At 47.7% G+C, this 17,150-nt stretch overlaps 1 protein-coding gene across 1 annotated transcript in view; it reads left to right on the top strand.

Moving 5' to 3' along the window:
* Nucleotides 1-17,150, top strand: part of col23a1b (collagen type XXIII alpha 1 chain b) — a 39,811-nt gene that overhangs the window by 4,262 nt on the left and 18,399 nt on the right. Inside the window, exons 3-5 of the mRNA XM_077733356.1 lie at nucleotides 13,252-13,296; nucleotides 14,200-14,207; nucleotides 15,204-15,230. Of these exons, the coding sequence (XP_077589482.1) occupies nucleotides 13,252-13,296; nucleotides 14,200-14,207; nucleotides 15,204-15,230 (80 nt within the window). The remainder of the gene's footprint in view (nucleotides 1-13,251; nucleotides 13,297-14,199; nucleotides 14,208-15,203; nucleotides 15,231-17,150) is intronic.

The raw sequence follows: 17,150 nt of genomic DNA, 5'->3' as shown, positions 1-17,150 counted from the left end.
TAAAATGCACAAGGATGTGCTTGGAAAAAGTGTGCTGTTTGGACCGTGGACAAGCGTGGAGGCTTAGGCTGCTATATCATCTCAAGCTGGGAGATGCTTCTGGTGCTTTCAGTGTCTTGAATGTTGGCTGCATTTCTTTAAGAATTCTTGCTGACCTCTTAACTGCAAGCAAATCAGAGGGTTCTTCTGTACTTGTCCAAACATCTGCAGCGCATAAGCAAGCCTAATTGTCAACATGAAGTTGCCTTGGCTGGCGGGCAGGACCCTAATGTCTTCCCTAAATGACAAAATGTCCAGGTTACAGGAGTAACGGTTTTCATATGGAGGCGCAAGCACACAAAGCCCGAGCACAGCCCAAAGCCCCTCGGCCCTCTTATTAATAGTTGCCTTGGCGCGTTTAGTCGTCGGCCCGACATTCTTTCTGCTTGAAAAATACACGGGCGGACCGAAAGCCGCCGCCTTGGGAGGGCCCGGAAAGCCCACGGGGGACGCTTATCAAACACGCCAGTTCGGGAGTTGAGGAGGTGCACATGCGCACACTTTTTGGCATATTTGAGTCAAAGGCCTCGGCAGACCCCGAGAAAAAAAAGAGGGAAAAAAATGTGCCGCTCCTAGTCCGGATAATACGGTAAAAGTAGGATTGCCTCCTATTTTTCTAGATGAATGATGTGAAGCGGTAGTCCCGTGAGTGATTGGTTTATTGGGCCGGGGCGGGCGGTGCCCGTGTTGTCACGGTGCGTTTGCTTTCTCTCTGACTTTGACCTCTCTGACCGCATCACTGACGTCCTTTTGGATCGTGGTTCCCCTCTCGCCTTGGTTAGGTGCACTTGCGATACGTCGATTGTGACGGCTGCTGGTTTGGTGATATGTTGATCTTGGACCCTTGAAACGTGGGCCATGATAAATGCTCTTAAAAAATCTCAATGCATTGAAAAAGAAATGCCATTGAGCCGTTTCCCAGCCTCAGAAAACGACATTATCGGGCCCGATTTCCCATGGCATTATCCAATGTGGGACGTTTCTAGTGGACCATGTTCCCTGGAGTTTTTTTTTTGAATGATTTTTTTCTTTTTTGTTGAATTTTTTTCTCACCGATTTGGCAAAGTTCACCATTGATCTACTCGCTTGTCAACTCCTCTTTTCCAAAGCACATTTTGAGCAATGTCAATCCCGTGGAAGGTTTTACACCGGCAACATGTCACATGGGATGATTTATTGGCTGTAATGGCCCGGCTGTTTTTATCCATGGGAGATGTGTTTTGATTCTGTCTCATGGACATGCTAATGTGTCTGTCTGGGACACCAATTTGTTCCCGGATGAGATGGCCTTATTGGATTTTTGTTTTGTTTTGGTTTTGTCAGTAGTTTTTTGTTTTTTTCTCACTCCCTCATTTGCACGTGGACCTCTTTAATGTCAGGTGACAATGGCCCATGTGGGGAAAGTCGTCTACACTTGGCTTTCTTCGCTCCAGAAGGAAATACATTTGGTCCGTTGGTGGTCCGGACAATATTTTTTGCTGTGCTTTCTTTTCACATTGCAATTTTTGCATGTAACCCCGGATTAGACAAGAAAGCTACGCATGGGCAAACGCTGTTCGATCGTTGGACAAACGTGAAGTAAACAATGACGGAGCTCCTAAGTTGCTTGGAATCGAACCCGGAGCACTTGTCTCTCCAATTTTTCTCTCCCGGCCCCCCTCCATTTTTCTTGGCGGCGATACTCTGGCTGCTTTTTCCTCCCCTCTCGCCGCCCCCGCCTCCTCTCAGCGGGGCCTCCGTAAAGTGGGGTCAACCTTTAACATTTAACGCCGTCTTGCCTCCGTTTTGGTGGCCGCTCTTTGACCACGTTCATTAATTCAGTCCTCTCCAAAGTGATTGATTGCCTTTCATGTGTTCCCCTGGGCTGTGTCCTAGACATGACAGTAGGCCTAACGTTTCAAAGTCGGGCCCCTTCGCGGAGACTCCTGAGTTGTTTTTTTTTGGGGGGGGGGGGGGGGGGGGTTGAATTTACATTTTGGGGGTGGAGACGTAGCAAAAACATTGCGAAGCAGCTGTGCGCGTTGGCTTTCGTGACCCGTTTTTATAGCGTCCAGTCCTGAAGCGGTGGATGTTTTTTTTTTTCTTTCTTTTTTTTCCCCTCCCCCTCCCTTTTTGAATACGAACATCCAGAACCCGGAGGTGTCAGTGAAGTATCGGGGGAGGGGCAGGGGGCGCGAAGTGATCCCCGTGATGTCTCGGAATGATTGTCCTGTATATTTAGCCCGAGCTCGGATGGCAAAACACGGACAGCTGTTGTGTCAAGCTCACTTGTATTTTGGCTCCTTTCACCAGAGCCCCATCAGCAAATAGTCTGCGGCCGTGTCATTTTGGGATTAACGTTCCTTAACATAATTGGCCACAGTGTCTGAAAGTCATAAATGCTCATGTGATTTCTCTCCTGTGGTCTTTTTTCTTTTTTTATTGGAGAATTTTGTGTTTGGCAACAGGCTCCATCCCGAATGTAAGATTCCACGTCAGGAGTTGTTGTCGTGGGTTTTTTTTTCTCTTTTCTTTTTCCCTTCTTCATCCCCCTTCCCCTTCTCCTCCAAACCTCAAATGTAAATCCTCAGTTTTGACCGGGCCAACCCGAGCCGAACCTCCACGTCGCTTCCAATTTGACGTTGCCGGAGCACTGATTGAGTCAAGATGTTTAGCGGGGACTCCAGACTAATTGTGTCATTAGCTTGGCAGCGGCTGGTTTTCAGAGCGGCAGCTCATTTGGTTTTGCCTGGTTTCATCTTTGGACATTTTGCCACACATGTTTAGCCCATTTGTGTCAAGGAAGGAAATGCTCGGAGCAAATGAGGGATGGACAAGGTGTTGATGCTCTTTTAACCATCACATGTCCCAAACTCCTCCTCCTCCTCCTCCTCCTCCTCCTCCTCCTCCTTCCTTTGCGCCCATCTGCTAAGAGTCACTGTCTTCTTCTCAAATTGAGATCTTTTTATTTTTTAAAAAAAGGGTACATTTGAAATACCGTCTTGACCTGACGAGTCTCTTGCCTAGGGAAGAAAAGTAGAAGAAAAGATGACCAACAAAATGGGCAAAAAAAAGCTACCCCGTTGAAATTGTTTTTCTTTTTCAAATGAAAAAGAAAAGCCTCCCTTGACTACAAGTCAATTTGAGCTCGGGCAAACTAGGAAAAAGTGCAACTTGTAGTCCGGAGTAGACATTGTTTTGATTTCACAGCTCTGTGTGTGGGCCATCCAAAATGGCTGCCCGTGCGTGTATAAATATCAAATACTTTGACTTTACTACCCTTTGACCCCTCGCGCCAATAATTGAGTTCCCGCCCGGGGAGCCCTGGTCAGCCCCCCACCAGGCCTTTTCATTGCGGCTCATCCTCAAACGAGCGACGGAGTCCCCGATCGATCTGTAACCCGCTTTTCTACTCAAAGAGCAGATCCCCCAAGGGCCCAACGGAAATATCCCACGGCCAATCCAGCGCCAGGATTGGTCTTAGCGGGCTAGCAGGCCAGAGAGAGAGAGGCAAATGACGTCCTTCTATTTTAGAAGGCCGCTGTTGCCATTCCACTCTGTCTTGCAGCGCCAATTAAAGTTGTCACGCAGAGGACTTCATTTGAAAGCCTCCGAGTTTTTATGAACAATTTGTACCGAGACAATGAAAACATATCTTGGGAAATGAAGATCCCCGGAGGCACCAAATGAACGGCGTTTGGCCGTTTCTCCATTTAACGTCGGCTTCCCGCCGGGATTTTCCAATTGTGCCACCACGAGGCCCACACAGTTCCGTACGGCAAACGCACGCGGCCGCTGAAAAAAAGACGTGAACACAAAAATGGGACGTCTGAAATATAAGGTCGGAGAGCGCGAATGACACCAACCCCTTTGAGAGAGATTTCACTCGCCGGGCTGAGCAAAAGTGGACAACTAAGAGCTAAGGATCATTCCAAATGGCAAATGGATCCGTGTGACTCCAACCCCCGGTGTCCGTCATCCTCGGCGCTCTGGTCGCAACTCTTGACGCCAGGCTTCCCCGTCCACGGAGGCCACACCCACCGCGGCCCCAATTTGTTCAACGGACGAGCCCCGAAAATCCCATTTGAGCTGTTCAGACGCAAAGTGTGGCCACGGGAACTGGAAAGCCCAAAAGCCTGGCGTCGCGGGCGGGCCCCCCTTTGGAGAGCCGTCGGAATGCCCCGTCCGGCACGCCGTCCGTCTTAGCGGCCGGACGGCGGCGTTGTCGGCTTGAAGTGGGATCCGTGGCCATACTTGCATTCCTTTGCTCTGCGGGGGCCTCAACATAGCAACGTGCCCACCACTGGAATGGGATCACTGCGCCATCCGTTGGTTTCCTGGCTCGGCCCGCCGTAAACGGACGTGGGCCACGCTGACCTTGAGCCAGCGGGAACTGCCCTTTGAAATAAAGGAGCCGGCCGAGCGCTCGGGCGATGCTCTTAAAATAACACCCAGTCAGTCAATTGACCTTGGCCCATTTTCCATCTAGGGACGGCGGGCGGGCGGGCGGGCGAGCGGGCGGGCGGCGCGTTCCCACCAAAGTGCGGCCGTACCTCCACCAGTCGCGGAGCGTCTGTCCGTGGGCGCTCTCTGGCTTTTTTTGTACCACTTGAGTCGGCCGGGAGCAGAAAAGAATTGGAGCTAACATGCCTGGTTTCGATTTTTCCTCGTATCATCCGCATTAATCTTGGAATCATTTGCGGCAACAGTCATTGTTGACCCCCCCAAAAAAACTGAAAAAAGGCTGAATTTGAGTTGTTTATGTGACCGGCGGCGCCCAGGGGTCATCTGGAATCAGAGACGCTTCAAATTAGGATTGTCATTGACGGCCGGGAAAGCGGCATGGATGGAGTCACACGCCAGTTTAGCGCCAACCGATGCCATCCGTGGGTGGCGCTCTGGTTGCTTTGGTTTGCTTTGGTTAAAAAAGCCGGCGGAGGAAAGCCAACCACGGACAGCTCTGGTTTCCCTTGTCAATGTCATTGGTGGTAGATTGTGTGAAATCTTAACCCTTTTATGGGATGTCTCTGTTCACTTAGCGGTTTGCTATTGCACAGGCAAAAAATCCAATGTTATCATTTTTCTTTTCCAAATTCCACAGAAAAACCTCAGGAATGTTGACCAGTGTGGTGGCTATTATGGCATTGTCAACATCATCGTGGTGGAACTTGCTTTGATGACATCTTTGCCATACACCAGATTTCAAATTCCAAAAAAGAAAAAGTATCAACTTGTTTCTTAGACGTTGTCCAATTACACCCCCCCATTTGGTCAAATGACACTGTCATTAGGAAGGAAATTGCAAAAACAGATGTAGGATAAGTGCCGTATTACACTCCATAAATGAACCAAGACCCCCCCCCCCACCTCCAAAAACCAATACTACGCAGCTAAAGACTTCTTTCAACCGGGTGACATCTCGACAAGTTTCGAGATAAACACCTTCTCCATTTACCTAACCAAAATACTTTTTAAACCATGCCATTTTCTACGGGAACAACTGTTACAATTGAAGTGGAAAGCTGTTGGTACTTTTTTTTTTCTTTCTTCTTCTTCTTCTTCACGGCGATTAGCCTGAATGTGCAGTGGACTGATTTTAAAGATTGCCCTCACATGAACTGCACGTGTTTTTTCTTTGTTCCTTTTTTATTTGGAAGGAAATCCCAAATGATTAGCCATGTGCCGCCTGACGCCGTGGCGAGGAGTGTGCCGACGGTGCCTTGGCGCGTTGTCGCTCTCCGATGACTATCGGCGTGATTGGACTTAGTCATTAGTTCCGGCAGGGCCTAAAAGCTCCTCCGGAAAAGCGCCGTCATTTAGACAAAGCGCGCTTACTACAGGCTTGCGTCGGAATAAAGGGCCAGATTTCCCAGTGAAAATGCCAGTCTGGCACAAACGTCGCCAGGTTTGTCTCATGAACTTGAAGTTCAGGGCGTGTCTTTATCTTTTGCTTGTAAATGAGATCTTCCACGAATGTGCGTGTTTAAGACACGCCGCTCTCCAGCCGCCCGCGCCAGCCGCCCGCGCCAGCCGCCCGCGCCAACCGTCCAAATTGAATGCGGCTTTTGCTTGCCATCTATCGTACTTGATACGTAGGGTCACCCTTTGCCCGGCCGCTTTCATGCTTCTCTCTAAAAACCGGCTCCAATTGATCAGGGCCCATTCAAAACCATGAATAAATGAGTGATCAAAATAATGGAGCAGATTGTTCTGGATTGTTCTTTAGTAAAGCAAAGTGTTACGGTGGATCTTTTTCATTCATCTATTCTGAACGTCTTTCTCCTCACTAGGGTTGCGTGGGCCGCTGGAGATGACCCCTATCCCGGCCGGCTGACTGTGTGTGTGTGTGTGTGTGTGGTTGTTTGTTTGTCCGTCAGTTTAATTTGGTCACCGTGTGTTTGACTCTCTGACTCTGCGTCTAAGTCGCGGGCCGCCCCCGCTTTAAGAGCACACGTCACCACCGTTTCTCAGGTATTAACCGACACCGGTGTGTAGGACTGGCGCTAGATGGAAATGTGTCTACTTGAGTGCAGGCCGAGCAGATGTTTGCGGGTAAACAGTTGTTCTCCTCCAGATGGGACATCAAATGAAACAAGTCCTGGGCTGCTTTTAACACTTGATTTATTGGCTCGGAGTGTATAGGACACGGGGGATCTTCCCACGCTGGGCTCGGGCAAAACAACGCTTCATCGGTGCTACTTACGTCGGAGACATGAAAGCCCAACGCCGTCCGTCATTCGGCCCGTGCGGGGTGACTTCCGATTCCTCGCGCTTTCCCATCGTTTCCCCAAAGGCCAGTCACGGATCCTTCAATTGGGACGCTGGTTGCGGCAATTGCCAGGACTTACTTTGGACCCCCGTCGTGTCAAACTTGAAGAATTCCTACCTTGTTGTGTATTACCTTGTTTACGTGATTTGCTTTGTCGTTGTTAGGAGTCGGCGCACTTTTTTGCATTTCTTATTTTGTCATTGTTGGCACATGAGCCTCAGCGCACTTTGTTTTTTCTTGTGTGTGGCTTGTTTTGTTGTTGTCAGCATGTGAGCGGTCAGCGCACTTTTTTTGTCTTTCCTGCTTTGTTGTGGTTAGCGCATGAGCGCTCGCCGCCCTTTTTTCCTCCCGTTTCTTGTTTTGTACTTGGCTGGTGAGCATTCAGTGCACTTTTTCTTTGGTTGTTTGTTTTGTTGTTGTTGGCGCATGAGCAGGAACACGATTGCACGTTTTTGAAGGGTCACCACACGGGGACAATAGCCAGAGGTTTGTTATCACAAGGCAGGAAGAGCTTACCGCGTGGCTAAAGCAGCTTTGAGCACCCGCCGCCGCCGCCGCCGTCACCACCACCACCCCCCACCACCTCACTGTCGGTCGGCATGCTAATGAAGCCTATCCCGACAGCATGGCCGTCCATCGGATAGACGCAAATGGGATAACATTGACGGGATAGGGATTTCCCTTGTGGAATTTGATGTGTTTCTCTGCTTACTGCGTTCCACTTGATGTGGTGCCAAGTGTCTGGAGGCCAAAACGCACTTAGTTAGTACAAGACGACGGCTCGTAAAGCAGTCCGATTCAGTTAAGAGGAGGATAGAAAGGAACAATCGATGAATAATTGCACGGCTTGTCTATGTTTTGTGTCCCGTGTTGGAGGGAGGCCCGCTTTCCACTAAAGGCCCTATTTTGTCCCGCTACGTGTAATATTTGGATTAGGAGCCTGACAAGTGTGTGATTTGCAGCGCACGGCATTAGAGCAAGCACTTCCACCGAAGGGCCGCCAGTTTAGGGTGCAGTGTGTGGCAATTTGGATTTCATTTGGCTCTTTTCAGATTGCAAGGACATTAAGAATCTGCCACGGACGGCAGCTTTGACCCTTTTTCCAAGGGCGCCGCTGTATTTGTGTGCCGAATAATGAACGTGCGGCGCACAAAAGCGCTAGGAGATGTTGGCCGGGTGCCAAGCACAACTGAAAAACCACTGAGCTTGCACATTAGCCGCGGCGATAAGAAAAAAAAAGGTCAAATATTAAAAACAGACATGCCGAGAATGCGGGGTATTTGAGCGGTGGCCCAATTCACGGCTTTAGGAACAATCAATCTTTGACGCTACGGGAAATGAGCGGAAATATGAAAGCCGAGGAAACGTAATAGCTGCTCGCACTCAAACATCCAAAGAACGTCTCCCGAGACTCATTCTTTGGATTTGTGGTCAAATCGGACATATCTGTTCCCTTCCTTGTATTATTTGCAAATGGGATTGCCAACGGAGACCAATTGAAAGTCACGGACTTTGGATCTAGTAGCTTTCCTCCTTTTACGTGGCCGCTTCCAATACCTTGGAGATGTTGTCAAATACACAATGACCATGGTTTGCCAATCGGCTTGGTCCTTTAGTTGTCGCACTTGATTTTTCATGTTCAAACCTTTCCATCATCCTGACCATTGACTTGGAATTTTATGGCTGCAACTTGTTCTAAAGAAGCGGGAGAAATGGTTCAGTTGAATGTATTTTAACAGGGGACGGCACTTGATAATGAACACATTCATGTTCATGAATATGGAAGATTGGATCTGAGAGACAATTTCCATCAAGAGGTTCAGAGACCAACGTTATTGGTATGGAGTTGCGGGCATTTGGCTAATGTAGCACTCTTTTTCAAGGCAACTACACCGTCACATCTAGTGCCAGCCCCCTGTTGCTAATTGTGAAATCTTTCTTTGGTTCCTTCCACGGCCAGGCTGTACTTAAGAAATTGTCACATGGCACCCAGTACACCACCTACTAGAAGCTATATGAATCAGTCGTCCACAGTTAGAATGGTGCTCCCATTTCAATCCTTTTCAGTCTTTATTATTGTCTACCGTCTCTATTATTTCTGCCCCTCTCAAAGCTAAGAAAAAGAAGACCAAAAAAAAGGATAAGCATAACAAGTCAAGAGCGCCCAATTGAAAGACAGTAAACTGTGTTTGGAGTTACGACATTGCGTCCACGCTAAAGCAAAGGCACTTTTCAAGCGTCAACTGTTGGAAAATGGGAGCTTTTACGAGTGGCCGGATTGACTGGATGCTCCGCTGCCTCCTTTTGGACACGGTACATGGACTTTACGTCGCGTATTGTCATCCTGCCACGATACTCCACAAAGTGACGTTCTACTCGACTGTCCAAAGGAATGAATGACGTGGCGCTCCGAGGCTACGCCGCTCTACTTATTGAGAAAAATGGTCCACGTCCACCACGGTTTCCTGATTGCGTTCAGTCAAGTTGAATTTAGGGTGAGCTGGCAAATCCCCACACTTTTTTTTTTTCTGCCTGTGCCAATCATCATGCCGTCGGAGGAGGCGGAAACGCCGTGGCCGTGTCCTGGCGGCGGCGGCGGCGGCGGACTAAAAGAGTTTCTTCCAGCGCCCTAATCAGAGCCACATTGCTTGTTTCGCAGCCGGCAAAAATTGGCCCCGCGGCCAATTGCCCCAATTAAATACCATGTGAGATGCCAGATTTGGAGTGTTTCAAGATACCACTTATGGAGCATGTTTTCTTAAGCAATATCATGTCATGAGAATACAGTGTGACCCGGGATTTGGAAATACCTCAAGCCGGGGGCGTCATTCCATTTTCAGGACAGGAAGGGGGTGGTATGGGCCGAGTCTGGGGGCTTAGCAAAGGGCCGAGAGTGCTCGTGAATGGAGTCGGCTTCAAGCCATCCAAAACACTCAGCGGTGGAAGGGTTGGCCCACCCCAGCCTTACAGAGATGTACGGCAAAAGGCCGTCGTGTTAGGTATCGCAAAATGCCGTCTGTCGTATCGCCCAGTTGTGCGAGAACTCGACTAAGCTAACCCGACAGCCCTCCATTCGTCCTTTGGGAATTCCAAGCCACGGTCCCACTTTGTCACATCCCCCCCCCCCAATACCACCACCCAGGGCTAATCTGCCGCTTTGTGTCCAACATTTTGTAACACTCTGGCTTTTTTGGTCCTCGCAGAGTCTGCAGGGTGTATCTATGGGGAGATTAGCGGCCTTCCGCTCGCCCGCTAGGCTCTGTTAGTCTAAGGGCTTAGCGTTATCTCCGCGAGCTGGCGCGCCGCTTTCCAAAACGGGGCTATTCTTCGCTTACCGCTGACCCACACGGGATTTTGGAGGCAAGGGAGGGAACCCAGGCACGTGGGAAAGTTGGAAAAAGGCCATCTCCGCCCCGCTCGCTCCTTTGCCAATCTCCAGCCAAGATGATTCCACGGGACTGGCGTCTTCGATGCAGTTGTCCCTCCGAGCTGTGGAAAAGCCCCGCAGCGAGAGCACGTGCGCCCCCCGACGACTCCCAGAGGAGCTCCCCCCTCTGCCTTTTCAGCTTTGCTTTAGCGCAACTCTTATTTTTTCAGCAGGCGCCAACGGCTCCGACGGCGCTCCGACGGCCCGCGCCGTAAAAGGGGGCGGATGACGGAGGAGGCCGGGCTGCGGGGGGTCGCCAGATGTGCGACCCGGGGCTCCTCTCCCGCCGATGAGGGCGACAGCTGACTCTCGGCTTGACGCTCGTGGGAATAAAGGCCAAGACTTCTCCGATCCGAGATAGACGCGTCTGCAGTCGTGAGGACGTTTGACTTCCCAGCGGGAAAATTCATCTCCCTTCTCATCCACCCTCCTCATTATCAACGTCCTTTGCACAAAAAACAAACACGCTTGATTCACTCCTTCTAATTCATTGAGTTGAAAGGAAGGCATTTGTTACTATTCATTGTTTCATTTATTTGTCAGCGCACGCCACATTTATTCTCTTAAGGCACCCCCCCCCTTGTCGGCCACGGACCACGAGTGGGCCGAAGTTGAGATCTGCTCAGCGTCTGACCCCCGTGGCGCGGAGTACAAACGGCCCACATGTTGATCCGTGTTGTTTTAGCCCTCCGGGGAGAGAAGGAAGAGAGGTGATAAGAATCTGGCCGGGCTTTTGGCCAATCCTATTCTTTTGCGGGAAGGTTAACGAGGGCTTTTTGTCCAGAACGATTTTCCCCCCCACGAGCGAGCGTGTATTCACTGTATTGCCGGGCCGGGCCGCTATTTGATGGTAGAGCGTGGACGATGCGCGTCGGGAATTTTTGGAGATGCCGGTCGCCATTGGGCTCTTTGTTTTGTGTTGACCTGCAAGCACGTGTTTGACACCTTGGTACTGTGCTGTCAGTGAACTCATTTCATGTCGCCGTTGGGATAGAATGAAGCCTTCTTCAAACAGATTCCATTCAATGTCACTCACTCCATGTTGAACTTTATTCCAATAAACTCGGGGGTGGCCAACAAGTTGGACACAAGGAGAGACCAAATTTTAAACTGTCCGAGAGCCACACCTTATGTCGGAAGCAACAAGAAAAGAAAAATCGAAACTGCCCAATTATTTTTTTTAAATATACCACATGGAGGTGGCTAATAGGCGAGAAAATACTGTGTGCTTTTTTCCTTCCCGTATTGGATTAGAAATGCAATCTCCAAGGTGCTCTTTTTACAGGATTTGTCAATATACCTGAAATGTAATGTACACGGCTTGATTTTTCTGCCTGCCATTTTGTCGACTCGGTGTGGCCGTCGTGTGTCAGAGAAGCACGTAGACGTCACCACGTTGTGTTTGCCATCGTCCCACTGGCCAGTCAATATTATGTCTCGTTTTGCGTCCGCCGAATCTGGCTTGCATGTGGAAGTATTTTATGTGCCTGAGAAAATATTCCACTCTTGGATTCTGGCTCCGGAGCGCATGTCTTTTCTTTTTCTTTTTTGGTGTATGTCCTTTCTATTTTCTGCTCCAATTGCAGTTGCCGGTAGAGTGACGCTGCACTTCTTCAGCGCATCTTTGAACAGTTGCACCAGCTGCCTTTTTTGCTCGTACTTTGGGAACAATGTCGTCTTGCTTTGATGGATGATGCAAATGGTCAAATGAGATCTAGTTGGCATACACCTGGCCCACTAACCATGCCCAGTTTAGCGCCCTTGGTTGACACAATCATTTTATCAGGTCACATATGAGGTTCTACTTGATTGCCAACCTGCTTCCTCCTGCTGTGAGCTCAACTCCTTAGAAATCCCCGATCAGGTCGGCGTTATCAAAATACGGAGAAGCCCAGTCTTGATTACACTGTTGGGCCCAATTTAGAGGCCAGGGTGAAGGCTCCCCCCACGTACACTGGGGACTCGGGGAAACTTTGCAGGAAACCATTGAGAAAACAAGACGTTTCCGACCGACCGCATGGGGAAAAAAAACAAAGGAGGGGTGGGAGGGGCGTTTGTTTCCATGGCTTCAAGGGGGTGAATTGTTTGCCGTGTGATAGTCAAGCGCCTTGTTTTTGGCAAGTCTACAAGTGCGCTTGGCGTCGTGGACCGCTCGGGTAGGGTTCAGTTGATGCTTGGGGTTAGAGGACGGTGCAATGAATAATAGAGGGTAGGGTTCAGTTGATGCTTGGGGTTAGAGGACGGTGCAATGAATAATAGAGGGTAGGGTTCAGTTCATGCTTGGGGTTAGAGGACGGTGCAATGAATAATAGAGGAGTGACGTATAAATGACACCCAAGTTCTGGTACCAATGAATTTGGTAAGTAGAGGTACAACTGTATATGTAATCTACTAATTCTCCCATCAGCATCCAGGTTTGCTTACTCAATGTGGTTTACGGCCTTTTTTTGCAAGCACGAATCCCGACCACAGGCGAAATGTGTGTTCTCGGGCGCTCAAACAGTCGGTGGTCGTGACTTTGTATTGACACGTGGAAGTAATTGTGTCTCCCTCCCTACCTCCCTCCCTCCCTCCCTCAAATATTTACGCATTGGTGAATTATTCTAAGCATGTCCCCTGTGTTTATTTCTACAACCATGGCGGGAGAGCCCTGCACCGTTGCGCGCCTCGGACAGAAAAAAACTCATTTGGGCTCGATCTCGGGTTGCAGCGACATTGTCACCCAGCGTATCCCGCAACTTCCAAAGAACAAACCCAAACTGTCATTGATACCTCTTGGATTGGAAAGAAGAGGGGAAAAAATGCACATTTGCTGCCATTCCTCCCCGTCCAAATGGATTGGACAACCACTAGTAATGAACTCACTTGAGTTGACGGCAGAAGTTTGGAAAGGGCTCATTTTCCCGTTAAGTGAATCATCGAATACCGTCCAATAACGTTCCTGACTGGCGTATCGATAACGACGATCCGATCGCGAGGTTGCCGCCAGCCCATTTGGAGAATTGACGCTTCCCTCTCCATTTTTGTGTTTTGGCAGGGATTCCTGGTAAGCGTGGAAGGATGGGAAGAAGAGGAGAAGCGGGTAAGTCTAGCTAAGAGTCACTGGGCTAATTCGCTGGGCTCACGGTTCAAAAAATTATTTTGTAAAATCTAAAATTATATATATATATATATATATATATATATATATATATATATATATATATATATATATATATATATATACACATTTATACATTTATACATTTATACATATATACACATATACACATATACACATATACACATACACGTATACACACATATATATATATATATATATATATATATATATATATATATATATATATATATATATATATATATATATATATATATATATATATATATAAAAAATCTAAAATAAACATTGTTTTAGATCAATAAAAAGAACAACTGAATATCCAGGGCCTTTTAATCCAGATCATTTAATGATCCATTTGTGAAAAAAAGTAAACATTGAATCTAAAATGGTCCGGCCCACACGAAATGGAGTTGACGTTAAGGTGGCCCGCGAGGGGTTTTTGGTGTTGTCTCCATCAAAGCCCTGACTTGACATCCCAACCCCGTGCAAAACATTCCAAATTAGCCAGATGTCTGCTATGCTAACATTTTCACCACAAATCCTTTGGCATCCGATCTTATGAACTTTTTTTGGCGCCTGACCTAAAACAAACCACAATTCAAGTGTAGTAAGCGGACATGCATCCAATAATATCTAACAACTCTCTCTCTCTCTCTCTCTCTCTCTCTCTCTCTCTCTCTCTCTCTCTCTCTCTCTCTCTCTCTCTCTCTCTCTCTCTCTCTCTCTCACTCTCTCTCTGTCACTCCCTCACTCTTTCTCTCTCTCTCTCTTTCTCTCTCTCTCTCTTTCTCTCTCTCTCTCTTTCTCTCTCTCTCTCTTTCTCTCTCTCTCTCTCTCTCTCTCTTTCTCTTTCTCTTGCAGGACCTCCTGTAAGTATATTTCAACGCTGCTCTACAATGTAGCATTCCAGTTCACACGTGTGAGCATTCAGTGGGTGAATTTTTCGGTGTAAAATCCAGCACGCTGCCTTAAAAGTCTTCAGCACACATTGTAGGTCCACATCTTGCACCCGCACAACTGCCAGTAAATGGACCACCAATATGAGCCTGTGTATGTTAGGATTATATTTTTCTCGGAGGACTCGTAAATCTCTTTGGACACGTTGGCGACGTTCTTTTTCAAACTGGACAAAACCTCCGTCTTCCGATTTAAGGCTGAAAATGTACAAGGCGTGTAGGACATGAAGGAGATTGAAAAGCAGAGAAAGTTCCTTGGGGGAGTTTTGGTGTTTGCTCTGTATGAGCACGTGTGGCAAAAGACCAAAAGTATCCCCAGTGATTCAGTGGATAAATAGTATCATAATATTTTATGGCGTTAGACCGGTCCTGTAAGCCGCAAACTCTTCATTTCTTCGTAATGTTTTGTGCCGTGTTGCGTTGTGGGTTTTTGTTACCTGCCTCTCAACTACAGATGTCAAAGATCTTTTGATCTTTGGCAAAGATCTGGCATATTTACACCTATCGGATGCATCTAAACTAAGGTTCATGTGTGTATTGTCCCTCTCAAATGAATATAGACTTTTTTTTTTTGTTTTTTTTGCATGAACTCCGTCAAAGCTCCATTGCATTTCGAAGCGAACCTTTTTTTTCCAGGTCTTCCGCAATTAGGATTTATGTAGCGAAACAAAAATTGGCTCCGGGAAAAAAGAAAAAAAAACCCTCTTTGAACTGAATTGCAGTAACCACAAAACGTGCAACGTTTTCACCAACATGTATAACATTTTGAGCGGTGTGAACTGTGACTAACTGTATTGTATGCAAGGGAATCAATCTATGGTGAGCATTTCCATTTGAATTGAAGGCCATATTCAGCCCAATTGACTAACCGATCTCAATGCTTCATCCTCTAATCTCTAACCTCACCAGGGCAAGACGGGACGGGATGGATACCCGGTAAATTGCATTAGTTCTATAGCCTCTTGCTCCTTCTCAGCTTTTCGCCCTTTTCCTTTTTCTCTCCACTCTCCTTCCATTTCTTGCCTGAGCTCCAATGGTGCAACAGGTATCCTGCCCCGCGTCATTTGAATATAGAAACATTTTCATACACGAATAATGTGACCAGCTGTTCTCTATGGGGCAAAATTCTGTGTTGAATTGGAATGTTCTATCTTTGCATCCGTCTATTAGAGTTGAATTGGAATGTTCAGTCTTTGCATCTGTACTAGAGTTAAATTGGAACTTTCAGTGTTTACATCTGTCTACTAGAGTTGAGCGCGCGCACACTCGTTGCATGCTTTGTGTCGAGTATGTTGTCTCATTGTGAATTTTGGGAAGTGCACGGCCTGAGGGGTTCTCAGCGGGGCCCCCCCTCCATGTCCGATTCCCAGCCTGGCTGGCAGGGGGCGGCCCTCCTCTTAATTACACACAGGTGGGCTCAGGGCACAGAGTGCCATACATTTGTTTTTAAACTCTGGCTAAATTCATCTTTGTCGTCCTTTTAATCAACGGGGCTTTTCAAAGTTTTGTTTGTTTTTTTGTTTTTTCTTCTTCTCGTGGACGTCTGTATTTCAATGGCTGCTCTTTGGTTTGCAAAAAACAAAGGCTTAGTGGACAACAAAATGAAGTCATTTTGTTTTTAAAACAGGCTTTTTTTCTCCACGGATGAGTGCAAAGAAAAAGGAAAAGCAGTTGTCTTTCAAAATGAATAGAGTTCTGTAAAAAGTGTTTCAAAAGATTTTCTTTATCGCGGCAGTGGGATTTTAGCCTGACTTTGCCGTGGGTTCGATTCCCACTCGGTGGCTGTGGTATTTTAATGTGTGTATGGTCGACTGCTTGGCGATCATTTTAGGAGTAGTTAGTCTGCCTTTGGCTCCATGTTGCTTGGGATAGGCTCCAGCACCCCGCAACCCTGACAAGCATAAGCGGTCTAGCATTAAATGGATGGATGGGCTTGCTAGGCAACAATATCTCTTGTTGTACTTGAATAAGAGTTTGCAACATGCAACATGGTGTTTTCAATGATAGGCCTAATTACGGTTGTAAGCATCCCACTTTTTCCAGGTTGTGCAGCTTCCATAACACTCCCTTTCTCATGAATATACATTGTGGTGGCTCATGCTAATGATGTTTCCCCATTCTTATACTAAACTTGTTTTCTTTTTTGGATGCCGTAATCTATGTAATTGTAACGTGCCCCTCGCTTTGCAAGGTGTGGTTCTCTCGTTAGGCTAATGTATTGCATTCGTTTTCATCAAATAAACTGTTGATGACGCACGCGGTTGGTGAAAATCTAGCGGCGGCGCCTTCCCCCGTCCGTCTCATAAATCAAGGGTTGGGGGCCAGAGCCTTCCTGCTGTCAAATAATCAACATCTAACATATTGACACATCTCTGCAGGACGGAAAACACACACCCACACCAAATGATGGTAATTGATACGCGCGGCCAGTGTGTATTTTCACGCCAATGGCGCTCTGGGACACAGCGCGGGCCGTCGGCCCCCGTCGCTCAGCCGCGGAGGTGCTTGACTCGACCGTTTGAATCCCATTTCGCCGCTGGGCAGAACACGACAGTGCGACTACTACCCAGCCAAATTCCCCCCTTTTAGCGGAAAATGCTTCGTAGACATTGTGCAGCTAATTGTTACAACAGGGACATTTTCCGATATAAGCTTCTATTTTCCCCCCCCTCTAGGTGGGTAGTTATAGTAATGGGGAGAAGCTGTAGACTTTAAATTTGAATGTGACAAAGCTCTTGGCTACCCCCGGAATGGTACATTGTGACAATATCCGAAACCTCTCGATGGACTATACTTGTGCTTTTACCACACTTTTGAACTTGAACTCACCGGTCCCACCTGCTTGTTTAAAACCAA

Source organism: Stigmatopora nigra, chromosome 14, assembly GCF_051989575.1.
Source record: "Stigmatopora nigra isolate UIUO_SnigA chromosome 14, RoL_Snig_1.1, whole genome shotgun sequence".
Lineage (NCBI taxonomy): Eukaryota > Metazoa > Chordata > Actinopteri > Syngnathiformes > Syngnathidae > Stigmatopora > Stigmatopora nigra.
The sequence above is the reverse complement of the archived record's forward strand: the minus strand, read 5'-3'. Positions and strand labels throughout refer to the sequence as shown.